The sequence below is a fragment of the Cyclospora cayetanensis genome, unplaced genomic scaffold, assembly GCF_002999335.1.
Source record: "Cyclospora cayetanensis isolate NF1_C8 unplaced genomic scaffold, CcayRef3 CcayRef3_contig_162, whole genome shotgun sequence".
Classification (NCBI taxonomy): domain Eukaryota; phylum Apicomplexa; class Conoidasida; order Eucoccidiorida; family Eimeriidae; genus Cyclospora; species Cyclospora cayetanensis.
The window spans coordinates 1-13,766 of NW_020312106.1; the positions used below are offsets into that span (position 1 = coordinate 1).

The 13,766-nt window shown below is 49.3% G+C and overlaps 2 protein-coding genes across 2 annotated transcripts; one reads left to right on the plus strand and one right to left on the minus strand.

Moving 5' to 3' along the window:
• The first annotated feature begins 5,719 nt into the window (after positions 1–5,719).
• On the plus strand, positions 5,720–6,655 carry LOC113147225 (histidine-rich glycoprotein-like). The gene has a single exon (XM_026337062.1). It carries the CDS (start codon positions 5,720–5,722, stop codon positions 6,653–6,655), a length of 936 nt encoding a protein of 311 aa, XP_026192847.1.
• Positions 6,656–9,950: 3,295 nt separating this feature from the next.
• On the minus strand, positions 9,951–12,617 carry LOC34619105. The gene is made up of 10 exons (XM_026337061.1): positions 12,477–12,617; positions 12,210–12,284; positions 11,961–12,077; positions 11,380–11,715; positions 11,102–11,180; positions 10,837–10,950; positions 10,558–10,667; positions 10,326–10,390; positions 10,170–10,209; positions 9,951–10,010 (listed from the first exon to the last, which is right to left on the minus strand). Exons 1-10 carry the CDS (start codon positions 12,615–12,617, stop codon positions 9,951–9,953), a joined length of 1,137 nt encoding a protein of 378 aa, XP_026192846.1.
• Between the last annotated feature and the right edge of the window lie 1,149 nt (positions 12,618–13,766).

The window sequence follows — 13,766 nt, forward strand, 5'->3', positions numbered from 1 at the left end:
AGCCAGACAAGCCTGAAAAGCCAGACAAGCCTGAAAAGCCAGACAAGCCTGAAAAGCCAGACAAGCCTGAAAAGCCAGACAAGCCTGAAAAGCCAGACAAGCCTGAAAAGCCAGACAAGCCTGAAAAGCCAGACAAGCCTGAAAAACCAGACAAGCCTGAAAAGCCAGACAAGCCTGAAAAGCCAGACAAGCCAGACAAGCCTGAAAAGCCAGACAAGCCTGAGAAGCCGGACAAGCCAGATAAACCTGAAAACCCGGATTGCCCGCCAGACCACGAGAGACCCCCTTGCCCTACGCCACCTCAGTACCCTGAGGAGCACCACGACTATCACTACCACTACCACCATCATCATCACCATGGACATCTTCGCCCTGCTTTCCACACAACTACTACGACCAGCAGACCCAATTGGCCGATGGAGCCTCCACCATATCCATACTTTCTGGCACCGCCAACTTGGTAAATACTCTGCCTGTCTGAAGTGGTTTCCCCTCGACTGATTACAAATACGGTTTTCCTATGGGTTTCTTCTGTAGGGGTAAAACTGGAGACAATGGAATGCGCTGTGAGCAGCCGTGTGCAGTGGGTGCCAAAAGAATGACCAAACCAGCTGAGCAACTCCCATGAAAGGCACTTTAGAGTTTCCTGTGCTTGCTAGAGAAGCTTTCGACAAACAGCAGAGCCTCTTTTAGAATGTGAAGCAGATGCAGGAATAGATTTCCTGCTGGTGTTTTTATGTAGAGTAAAGTAATTTGGGAAATCAGTGCCTGTCAATGGTCCGCTGCAGCACACAGTGGCATGTTTTCAGCATGCTCTGTAAACGTCAAGTCGCTGCAAGAGCTGCCGAATAACAGCAGGCTCACGTTACTTTTCTTTACTAGCAACTTATGTCCGGTTAGGAAAAGGTGCAAGGCGTTCTATCAAAAATGTTTATGGTTCCTTAGTATTGGTCGTTCGGTAATTCAGGGGAATCATACAGCCTTGCAGCCTGTAATTTCGGACTTATGACACAGCCTATGAGCTCTGTGGCGCAAGCTAGCTATAGTAAACCCTTGAAAGGTGCTGTGATTGGCGCAGCTTGAAGGTGCGCCATTGCTTGAGTCCGCTATCCTGTTAGACTGCTGCGGCTTATTCGTCTCGACCCAGTCAGTTCTACGCATGGTCCTGCAGCGTATTCTTGAAGCTTCGAAGTTTTTAGGCTTCGATGTGAGGCACTGGTGGCTTGAAAGCAGCAAGCAAAACTGACCCAACGAATGGCGTATGATAGTAGAATAAAAGGTTCTTGTCGCCTACTTTATTTGCCCCAGAATGTAGTTAGAGAACGCTGTTGCTCAGTGGAGGAATGACACATCCTGTAGATGCGTGGGGATCAGGCTCCGTTCCTGTTGGGAGGTTTCGTTCCACTCTTATAGATGGTAAACCTAAAGATATGATTAAGTTTTCCGTGTTACTCTCTGACCACACAGTCCGAAAATACAGCCTACACTGCTGGTTACCGTCCAAACATGTGGACGAATTGTGGAGCAGTTTGAGGTCAACTCTTAGGTTAGGAAGACTTCACCTACAAGCCCCGCCGCCGACAGTCCACAAGCCCTCACTGTGGTTGAGCAGGCAAGGGTCATGGAGCGCCTTCACTGAGGCGGCCGAAACGGGTGCCAAAAACTTCGGCGTGTCGTTTCTCTAAATTAGTTTGGACTGCCAATGGGTTAGCCGCCGCGAAACCCTTTGCTTCAATAATATTGGTTGCACAGGGTCTTCAGCTCCTTGCACAGCCTCTTCTGCATTCAAGTACCGGGCGTTGCCACCGGGGCCGACGGCACTACACAGCAGTGGTCACTGTGGTGCAATACAGAAGGCTGTATGAGGGCAGTCAACTGCCAAAACTCACGGGAGAAAATCCATTTTGAGGTTAATGAAATGGACACGAAGAGGCAGGGCCCTGCAGTCCCTGGTGATGCAGCTCTTTTGGACAGTGACTATATCCTTCCACTAGTATAGAAAACGAAAAAGGAATACACGCCAAGCGCAGTCAAGTGAATGTGCACTTTCCATTCAGCACAACCAAAAATTGCTTATAGACAGTGCGTGAAACTAGTCTATTATATGCTTTTCGCTCAGGCAATAGAAATTGTCCGATGTATAACTGCTTTAAAAGATTAAAAAAACATATATGCACTGACTTATCAAGCTAATCACTCAGTTGCAGGCCAGCTATTGCCACCATTCTACACAAAATGACTGTGGAATACCAAGTTCTTCATGAATCCACTCCACAAACTATTCTAATGTAGCGTCCTATGCTACACACAGGCACTCTACATTACGTTAGTTACGTGTAGCACTTCATCGAATATCGCCTGAGAGGGATGAATAAATACAAAATTGGTAAAAAATTACCAAGTTTTCTTAAAATTAGTTTCGTCCCGTGCCTGTAGTCTTCAGAGTTTCCCACATCACGGGAAAGGATCACCTAGGGTGCTAGTCGGTGCCCCCACAAAATACTCCCAGTAGCCACACGTAGTTGCACACAGCATCTAGCGCACACGCACACGATATTCCACCGTTTCACAACGAGCCAAAAGTATTCTGCAGCAGCAAGATGGACGAGTAGACGAACCAATTTGTCCACTCTTCGTAAGTTCTTAGTTAAATACGACTAGCGTTATAGAAAGTGTTTGTGTAGCATAACTCGCTTCATAAGATTGTAGTAAGAATTAGTAAAGAATTGACTATCGGGACTAACTAATTCATACATTGTGTTTGCTGCAAAGTTGAACAAGCTCAAATCAAGTGAAAGCAATTTTTCATGCGTTTGCGTTAGGTGCTATACGCAACTAGCGGGAAATGCTCCAAGGGCATTTAGGATGCAGGAAGTCACACGCAAGCTTTTTCTCCGCCGCATGTCAGAGCCGTGAGGGGCTACCCAAGAAAAAGGTACTTTTGCAGTAAGTCACTTGGTAACATTATTCAGTTTGCGTTGGTGGAGTTACGTGGTGATTAATGCACCTCTTAAGGCAATATTTTAATTGAAACACTCGAAAATAATATTAAGTGCGCATGTATGGGCAAAATGAAGCCTTACTGGTAATGTGATCGAGCAGAAGTGTTACTTCTGGTGTATTTCTGCGTTCATCCCCACTTAGCCAGCATTTGCTGCAGAGACTAGAGAGTGGAACACTCCAAATTGCTCCAATGCAGTTATATGCACTCAGCATCACCTATTTTTTCATTTTCTACACATAGAAGCTCTTTAACTCTAAGTTTTTCAGCGAATGGGAGGTATCGACACAACATCTAACAGGGACTCTAGAGCGGCTGAGCCTTTTGGTCGCTTGCAAAGACACTGCCTCATACTGTCTACTAAAAACAGCTACTTTCTTAAATACCAGAACATCGGTCTACAAGAAGACCGTCGCTATTAAGCAACGAGATACACGAAACGCCTCGCCGGTCCAGCAAGTGCAGCTGAGCACGCAGCCCAGGGCAGCCCACGCCTATCGTCTCCTTGTTGCCGTCTCGTTTCTTCCCGCTCACGCGGTGGATAACACCGGCAAAAGTGAGCAAGAACCAGATCTTTTGGCTAAATAGGCTCGTCACATCTTATTCTCTCCCCCAGATCCAATCCTGTATCAGACAGCTCAACTTTTAAGCTCGAGAGTGGCCTAGGATGGCGGTCATTTCGGTGTTAATCCCATTTGGAGCATCATTATCACTATTGTAGGTGGATGAATATTTCGTCACCGACCCAAAAAAACGTGCCGCTGCCATCTTTTGGTCATCAGGGTAGGCGAATAGTGTACTCATCGGAGACTCTCGGGAGGTGACATCTCGCCTTCTTCGCGAACAACCGTTTGGCATAGCCTTCACATTCGGGTATACCATGCCGCGTTTGATGCTTCTCATGCGTAACCGCTTGCGCGACACCATCCTTTTCCGGTCATTTACCCTTAACTAGCCGCACGCCCTTATTGTCCTCGTCCCGAGCAACGTCGCCAACAGCACTATTATAGTCGCCACAACGGCCTACAGCATCCTCACCTTTCTCAGCCGAGCGATTCTACTTAGGCTTTCCTCCACTATTACTGCTGCCCATTCAAGCTGAACTTTCCCCAGGGCCAGCCCCTCGATCTTCAAGCTGCGCTTCATCGCCTTCGAGGCAATCAACACCCATCTTCTGCACACTTCTCATCCTTGTTCCACCAACGATCTCGTGAACGCACTTTACCCAAAACCTATGAGCGCTCGTTCGCTCAATCCGCCAGGGTGGCATCAGTTATCCAATGGACAAATTTTAAACAGGTTCCTGTATTTTCCAGTTTGTCGGTCGTTTTGGGTAGATGTTACGGTGACCCCAGCATATTGTAGGAAAAGTAAACTCCAGCGCAACCGCGCCATGTCAGGAGGGCTCAGGATCCAGAGGCTATAATCTCACAAAAGGTTTGCACTAGCATAGATACCGAGCTTTGCAGTGCGGCGCAGCAATCCTATTTGCATCCCGATAAGTGTAGGTAATGTGCACACAACACGCATAGCAAGCAGGTTTTGACGCATTAAACTGTACACAAAAATTTTTCTCAATGCCTAGATCCATTTTCAGACAGCTTCTGTTCCGATCAGTAGCACGTGCAGCCTCCACTCGACCACCAACTGCTTGGCAAGATAAAGACCGGTAATCTGTTTGTCTATAATACGTGAAGCTTAACCTCTGCAAGCAAGGTGCACTCCTCTACATCTTTTAGCTCTTCCAATCGGCCGAGCATGTTGCTGCATCTCATGGAATGCTCCATTTGCCCTTTGTCTGCAGGCTATGCGCACACGCTGTAGTATTAACTACCCCTGCCTGCAAACATCCAGTATGCCAACCCACGGCACACTGTCAAGTTCCTTCATCACGATTGTTGACAATGAGCCTTTTGCGCCGGGTTATGCCGCTGTATGCAGACTGCATATTGCTTCAGTGGAATTTTCGGCCAACCCTTATTCGGACAGAATTATCACAGCGTTTAATACCTAGGGACAGGAGACAACATATTTGCCACTGTTACCAGGTTGTTCTGACCGGAATTCCTTGCAGACCCCTATGTCTCAACACGCTAAGAAACAGACACTGAAACCCCATTGCTTGTGTACTACCTCAGGCAAATACTGGGCAGAATCTGGAAGCTGCGATGCGCACCAGACAAATCACGCCTTGTACCCATCAACTCTACAGATTATTGGCTACCCACGTGGAGTTAGCGGAGGGCGACCTGCAATTTCGTGACCGAGTGTCAAACGAGTGGCAGCTGCATTGATACATTAAGCAGACTCCACAAGCTCTCTGATGCCGGACTGAAGTTCGCTTGGCTCTGCATACAAAGATGTAGCAGTACGAATACTGCCACCTTCCGTTAACATTTTATAATATGCTGTGGCGCCTTGTGGATCTTTTATGGGGTGTCCTGGTATTCTGGATGTGATTGCAGGGGGGATAGAGAGCGCCAGTAGCATTGAGGGGTATGGGAGAATGAATCGTAATGCTCTCTCTGCGAAGCAACCGCCCACCTAACGCGTGTCGCCGTCGCATTCCCTCCCCCAAGTAGCCTTTCACCGTGCAGGTACATCCTCTGAGTTAATGCGATTTCCTGTTCGTAGTGCTGTACCACATCTTTTCTTCTTCCATGATCATTTTCGGGATCAGGAAGGACAATACAGGTATTCCTCTTTCAGCGGCTGAGAATGAAGGTGCTTATTCCCCTCGCCACCGCGCTTGCGGCTCTTGTTCCCCTCACGCGGGCTGAAGATGCCGGCGTAACCGAACCAGTTGCTCCAGCTTCGCAGTTGGATGAGACTACCCAGGAGTTGGAGGTCGACGATCCCACTGCTGTAAGCAGTGAAGAATCTGAAGAAACCTCTCCCCGGCTTTTCTTCCTGGACAGGCTGTATCACCAGTTCCTTCAATCATTCTATAATGCAAAGTTTCCTCCTCCTCATCATGGGCCACCCCACCACTACCCTCATCCTGAGCCTCCCCACCACTACCCCAAACCTGAGCCACCCCACCACTACCCCAAACCTGAGCCTCCCCACCACTACCCCAAACCTGAGCCTCCCCACCACTACCCCAAACCTGAGCCTCCCCACCACTACCCCAAACCTGAGCCACCCCACCACTACCCCAAACCTGAGCCTCCCCACCACTACCCCAAACCTGAGCCACCCCACCATCATCATCATGATCACAATCATCATCACCACCACCACCACACCCCACCACACCCTCCGAAGACAACCACCACCACTTGCCCACCAACTACCACAACGACCACGTGCCCACCAAGCCATCAAAAGCCTCCTCACAACCATCACCACAACCACCATCACCACCATCACCACCACGCTCCTCAACACCCTCCTAAGACTACCACAACGACCTGCCCTCCAACAACGACCACCACCACCACTCCCTGCCCCCCTGAAAAACCAGATAAGCCCCACCACCCTCATCCTCCCCATTTCCCACACCCTTCTCCCCCGCATCACCACCGCCCCCACCCCATGCCTCCCCACCACCACCACCACCACAACCATCACCACCACCACCATCCCGAGCATCCCCACCAGGAGGAACACAAGCCCTCGCCCCATTCCTACAATCCCGACTATGCCTGGTAAATAGTCCGTCCAACTACGCAGGCGTGGCCTGCCCATGAGGCAGACGCTGGCAACTAGCTCGCTGTGCCCCGCAGGCATGACTTGCCCGGAAGGCAAGCTTTTAACTAACAGGTTCTTGTAATACTGCTGTAGCGCATTCGTTACTTTGTGCCTGTTGAGCGTTTTCGAGTATCCTGGATGGCGGGTATGATTGGGCATCGACAAAGTATATAGTGGTATTGCTTTACCAAGGACCAGAGAGATACGTTATTCGTTGCCCTTATTGTAGTGCCAATGTGATAGGCCACATAGATTTACTTGGGTATGGGAAGACGCAAAAATATGAACATTTTAATTCTATTATCACTGGAACTAGCGGCTCGCAAACTCCAGGCACATAGCAGTAGTGCAAAGTAGGATATAATGTTCGATACAATCAGCCTGAATCCGAGTTCAACATAAGGAGTTTCAGTCCACACTCTCAGTACATTTCTAGTTGTATTTAAACCATGAATCATAGTATTCGTTACATCTCCTGATGGAACAGCCAACGCTTTTTTGCAGCTACATGAATCGGGCAATAACTGCCTGAAGCTGCAGAGTTCGTGCCGGCGTTGAGGCAGTGCGTGCTGTTATCTGAGCATTCGGCGATTCTGCGCTGTACAACAGTTTTATTGCTGGGGGGCTAATGGCTCGTGACAGATTGGCATTGTCTAATACGCTTTTGAGTACACGTCAACGCGTTCGAATCACGGGAGCGTGTCTGTTCGACACTTGGGGTTCTCAGCCATCAAACAAAATGCGATGCATACTCTTGTCAGCCTGTGTCGGTAAAAAGCCAGCCTGCGGGGCGTCAAGTAAGCTGAATTTGCACAGGGAAGCATAACACTAAAAGCATTGAAACAAAGGATATAGCGGACGGCAAGAATCATTGCGTGAGGTCTATTCTCCGGCTCTATCTTGCATGCCTTGCTGATTGCCAATGGGTAACGCTTCATCCATTTGGCCCACATTTGCCGAAAGCAATCACTTTAGTCATAGGGAGCCAGCAGGGAAGAATCCATACATCCTGCTTTTCCCCAGAATACCTTTTAGTTTAGGCAGAACAGCACAGACGGTCTGCTTTCCCCTTGTCAACCCATTTGCAGGTTTTTGCCCCCTCCGGCGGGTTGTGAATGCTGATATCACGCAGTTAGATGAATCTGGCCTGACCAGTCTATTTCTCGGTGCTTTGAGGTCACAACTTCACTATCGCGGTAACTTGAGGCGCCATAACATATTCCACAAGTGCGAACCGCCCTGACCGGTCGTACAGTCAGTCTGTTTCACCATGCCAGGATCCACAGGGAACATTGTCTGCAGTCGTTTGATGGTGATGGTAGTGATGGGGAGGCGGGGAATGACGGTGAAGCATTGCAATAGTAATCCTCCTCAGACCCTTTGTCTAGTCCGTAATCCTTGTCCCCAGCTGATTATCGTAGCCACCCTTAATATCCTGATGCCATGCACCTTCATCCCCCTCAGTGCCACAACCTGCCCATCTGATGCAATCACATCGGTTAATTCCAAAGTAACACCCCACACCTTCACCACCATCCATATAGAGGCCCTTAATGCCACCCTTCTCGAAAGCTTCTGAGTTACCAGTCTACCGACCACAACCGTAACCACCATTGCAATCCCCCTCCGTTTTACATATTTGACCCTCTTCGCGGTTTCGACCACTGCCAGATCCAACAGCCTACCTGCCATTCTGCATTCTTACAGCTTGCTATAGCACCTCCATCCCACCTTTTCGCTGCATCTGTCCCTTTTATACCTCCAAACGCATTCAAGACAGACAGAACCGTGATGAACTTCAAAAGTAGGCTTTGAACCACCACATGGATGGTCCTCTGGAGTACAAAGCGTCCTGGTGAAAGGTGACCAGATATACGCAGTGTTGTCGAAGCATAGGGGACCCGCATGCAGCTAATACTTGTTCCTTGGGCTGCTAATTGCAGTTTGCAGTAGCGCCAATTTGTAAAGAGCCTTGAAAGGATGTAGCTGCTTCTACTCAAGGGCAGACTACCTGCTTTTTTTAATACAAAGAATTAACACTCCCATACTAAAGAAAACGAGAGCAATTGACAATATTGGTTGGCTCGTTTAGTTCCCCTTTCACACAAGACTGTAGCCCAGTGCACCACAGCACTCGGGCCTGCCTCGCCGTTGCTACACTCATATGCACCCCTCGCACATTCTATTTGCTCATTCGCTTGTAACTTGACAAAAATTGGACTAAGCGAGCTCGTGCCGCAACCGTTTTAAATGCATCATCAGCACCCATCGAGCACTGTCCGCATCAAGATGAATTGAGTGTGAGGCCATTGGATTGAAAGGTAGATGCTCAATCCCAGAGATTCGAAGCAGTCAGATAATACCAACCATAATCCTGAAGCGCTGCGCCACTAGCGGTAATGATGTTATACCATGACTCTAGTAGGCGTGTGCAACGGCAAATGCTACAGCTTGTACTACTATGGACACTGAAGCTAGTGTGCTACTCAATTTGTCCATTCCCAAGAGTTACAGTAATATAGGATGTTGACCTGGAAGGCCTGAGTCGAAAAAGAACAGCGGTTTCGGTAGACAAAGCTGTATAAAGCACGAAGCTTAATGGCTTGCTGTACTTGGTCAAAGGGCAACTCCCCAAGGCACGTCTCGGCCGCGGTTCCTCAGAACCTGTTTTTGATAGATGCAGTTACCGGTGCAATAATCATTTGGTGATTCGAATTTGCTCCGTCGATTTAGTAATATCGCAAGTTCAAATACCTCGATGCGGGGATTTTTATCACCAGCAAGTGTGAATAATGGTTTGAGTTCCCTTATCGATCCCCCTCTCCCCCCAATTTCCTGCCTAGTCTTGCACCTACTGCGTCAATTACACCCTAAATGTGATCCTGGCTGGTCAATGTAGATCCCCTTTGCACCCCACCGAAAAAGCAAATTGAACGCTATAGCTAACGCGCAGCAACAGCTGCATTTGATGAAAATAGGCACTGCCAAGCTGACTGGGGAATAGTCAGGATCTGAAAAAATACGTCCGCATGGCCCAGAATAAAAAGGCGCAAAACAGTCGGCCTCCTGCAGCAAGAAAAATGATGTACTCCACCGTTGAATTCAAACACTTTTGGGTGCGATACACACCAAGTATACCATCGGCCAGTGTCAGTGGTACTCCTGAACACGTAGTTAGCAGGTGGCAGTGGATCTCGCCTGCTCTCTTACGGGAGAGCTGCCCTGGTAAACGAAGTATTATAGTGAACCAGGATGCTCATAAAAATGAGGTCTGCCAGGAAGACTTGAAGCGCGAGGCCAACTGGGTCTGTTGGAGCTGAAAAACCGCAGAAAAGCGGGGGATTTCTTTCGAAATAAACAGCAAGAATGAAGTGGTAACCACATCTAAGGAGGCATTGGGAGAATACTTGTCCAGACGATTCCTGAACCCAGAAAGCACCCCAAAGCTGTGCCTCTACTGTCCTGTACCACATACCAATTTCTGATAGTCTGCTTGTGACACCTGTTGTATGACCTGTAGCGCACACTCAAAACACCGGCAGCACCGGCATATACGGCTGTTCTGCAACCCTACGGTACAAAGGACTCAAGCGCTGGGCATCAGCTGGCGCTGCGTGAATGTGCCTATGTGCTTGCCTGCAAATCGCGTTCCCTGTCGAAGCGCTGCCACGGCTGGCCCTTTTTGGTATCGTGCTGCTGCAGGACCGAGCAAAAGGAAGCGCGCAGATCAATGGGCATTTGTAATCCGCTGTCAGACGCGGTTGGCACAATTCTGACACAAAGTTCTCAAATGCCCTAGCATGTAACAACAGTTACTTTGAGTGCGCAATCTAAGAGGATATTTGGTTCCATGGTCAGCTCACGAATTCCTGTTCAGCAACCTGGTCTGCAGCCCGTTTTCCCCATACATTCCGCGCCACGTGCATGCTTTGCTTCCAGCGCTTGTACGCTTCCTCCCCCTCGGCAAACTCACCTGCCCATCAAGCAAACACAGTGCCGTGCGTTCCCTAAATACTATGTCGGAGAACATAGTATGGATCAATATTTGCTCGAGATATAGACCCCTTGCGATGAGTGAGTTTCGGGTTGCACGACAAGGGGGTTATCAGGTGTATATCTGGGATTTCTGGGATTTCACAAACCTTCCTCCCTCATTTCTCTCAGACTCTTCATCTTGCATGCTTTATTCCATTCTTCCATCACAGCTTTGACCCGCACAGCTTCCTCGTCGTCCTTTTTTTTCTGCTGCAGTATCTCTGCCCCGAAACGCCGTGTTCACAGTCCATATTCAACACACAAGTGTATTCCTTTCGATAAACAGACTGCTAACAAGAGTTTCCAGTCTACAATCAACTAAAAGGCCAGCCATACAAGCTAAGGAAGGGTTGCAGGACGGAATATGCCTACGTTTTCTCTTGGAGTCTGGCCCATCCTTCGCCGCCAAACAACGGAGATAGGCTGGAGCTTCCAGCATCCATTCCTCTCGCTGATACCACACAAAGAAGCAAGCCCTTAAGTTTGAGATCTCTACCAAAATTCATGAGCGCGAGGCTCTCCTAAAGCAGTGACAGCCCATTCAGTGAAGAGTTCGTAGATGCACGAGAGAACTGGCGTGCATGAATTTTACAGGCACCGCCGCCTGCGTTTGTGGATTTGTCAGACACAGAAATGCCTAGCCGACTCACAGCAAGTGCTCCCGATGCCGTTGGCTTTTGCTCAAGTGGTTCTTTCTGAGAAATCGAGTCCGATGAAAGCCCTTCAATTGGGGCCTGCTCTTCGCGCCAACGCTGAACAGCTTCCTCTGCCTTTCGTGCAGCCTTGGCAGGGTCAAAGCCTGCAGACTGTTCCTCGGTCTCTTGGTCCTTCTCAGTCAAAGCGTAGTCTGAAATCAAAGGTTCGAATACTGGATTCGAAGGGCCCAGCCGTGGTTGCAATGCCTTGCAGCAACGCTTCACGAATTTAGCAAGTGATTTCTTACAAGCCGGCACCTTGCGCCACCCCTTGCCCCGTTCACCCTCTACCTGAAAGAAAACCAGCGCATCGCTTTACATGCACATAGACATCTCACCCGCAGTACACCATCACCATCATACCGTTCGCCATGGTGCTGAAGAAGTGCAAGTGGCCAGCTCGCACGACCAGGATGCACTCAGCATACGGCACACAGATCCACAAACGCATACCACGTCGTGTGCGAGAACATTGCTAAAGAAAAAGCTTTGCACACACAATACAGCAGAAGACAACAAAGAGCCATGACACCCACCTCTCCAATAAGGAGAGCCCTGAACAAGTGGCGCAGCTTCTTGCGCAGCCTGGGGTCTCCTAGGTCCTGTAAGTACACGGTGCCCTTCAAGTCGAGCTGCTTAAATACATCCACCAGCTGAAGCGAACAATGGGAAATGGCACACTCAATGGGGGAAACAGCGATACTGAATAAGAGTTTCCTGCGTGGAGTCGTATCCTGAACAAGATGCGCTATTACGCTCTAGAGCTTGATCCCTTCCCAACTCACTTCTCCTTCCACCTGCGGAGATATCTGAAGCAGCGAGAGCAACAGTCTGTCCACGTCGTCCTTGTCAACTTGATCCTGAAGCGACAAAATGAATGCAACAACGAGTGAGTCCTATGGATTCCATTCAGTTGTATCTCTCAGGCAAAATTGCAACAAACGTCGTTCCTAATAAACCGCACTTTCTCTTTGTGGGAGAGAAGAGATGGAAGGCTTTAAGCAGAAGGGCAAACTACGTCCCTGGTAGCTTCTAAAGGACCACTGGCTCACAAGGAAAGAGTCGTTATCTTCGGTGCGTTCCAAATGCTTATCGCGTTTTTTCTTGGAACTTTTTTTTTCCTTCTTGGACTTCCGCTTTTTAGAACCGCTTCTCAGTTCATCATCGCTGCTGCTTCCGCTAGAGTGTCCCATCGCTGAAGGCAAATTTCTGATTGAAGAAAAAAAGCGTTGATTGCGCTCCGCTTGTGTGTAGCCTAAGCCCTCATGCTCGCACCAGTTATAAGTCGCCACCTGCCTAGCACTGAGAACGACCTTGGTGGTGCATAAGCCTTCCAAAAAAACCGGAGAATCGATTCAGTGCAATCTCCCCAGGCGGCCTGCCCGCATTTCCTGATCATTCGCCTCGCGTGGCTACACGCAGTTGTTTCTGCCCTGCTGCACTGAGCTGCCATACAGCGCCGCTACAAAAGCCTCACACAGATAGGTAGTCACAGCGCCTCCTTGCCGAGAACCAAAGTTAGACGGTACTACGGCTCAGGGCAGCACTTCAGAGCGCCTTCAAGTGCGATCAACAGGGTGGGCCATCAAACTGAGGTGCTGATCTATGAAAGGTAGATTAATTTGCGTTCATGAGAAAAGTGCAGTACCAAAGGCACAGCACAATAACCCATAATCTGCAGTACATCATCATGAGAGCTCCGAATATTGCTACATGCGAGGGGCTTCGGGGCCCCCTCTCAGGCCACCCCTAGACAATGATGCCCAGGGCAAAACAAGTCAATTTCACGCTTATTCTTTGCATTCGCTTAGTTGTTGCCGTATAAGCCTACTGGCACCAACAGCGTAAGTGCTTCTTTGCACCCTGTTACGGGGTTTGAGCACTGTGCAATTCGGTGGGTGGACCCCCTGCGCCCTTTACCAGGGAGGCCATTCCCCGCTGTCCCTTCAGACGATTCCAGCAATTTCATTAGATCTTGTTGCGCCGCACTTCATGTCGTTCTCATACCACGTACCTCGTGGATGTGGGACTTGTGTCTCGGGCTGTTCCACGCTATGGCGTATATGAGTGAAGGACAGAAAACCACACGCTGCGGTCAGAGCCAAAACTCGCAAGCTTCCCCAAACCTTGCAGCTTCCACCCCTTTTTCAATATTTCGTTGCTTTGGTGGGCTGCGGGCTTGACGCTCCCAGGGCCCCAGCATTCGGTTAGAGGGCTTTCCTGTCTGCACCCGAGGCGAAGCTTTCTGTGCTTGCGGCGCTCGTAAGGGCAGCCGAATGTGCGCGATTGGAGCTTGGTGACCCAAGGGAGTGCATCTCCGTCCTAGGGTGGTTTCTGTTGCT

What these genes read in the sequence shown, in the direction of transcription:
- LOC34619105 (XM_026337061.1), bottom strand. Translation starts at nt 12,617, where the DNA reads ATGGGACACTCTAGCGGAAGCAGCAGCGATGATGAACTGAGAAGCGGT. An exon ending in AAGATAACGACTCTTTCCTT is followed by an intron (nt 12,285 to 12,476) that starts GTGAGCCAGTGG and finishes TTGTCGCTTCAG; the next exon opens with GATCAAGTTGACAAGGACGA. An exon ending in AAGCAGACTATCAGAAATTG is followed by an intron (nt 10,011 to 10,169) that starts GTATGTGGTACA and finishes GCGGTTTTTCAG; the next exon opens with CTCCAACAGACCCAGTTGGC.
- LOC113147225 (XM_026337062.1), top strand. Translation starts at nt 5,720, where the DNA reads ATGAAGGTGCTTATTCCCCTCGCCACCGCGCTTGCGGCTCTTGTTCCC.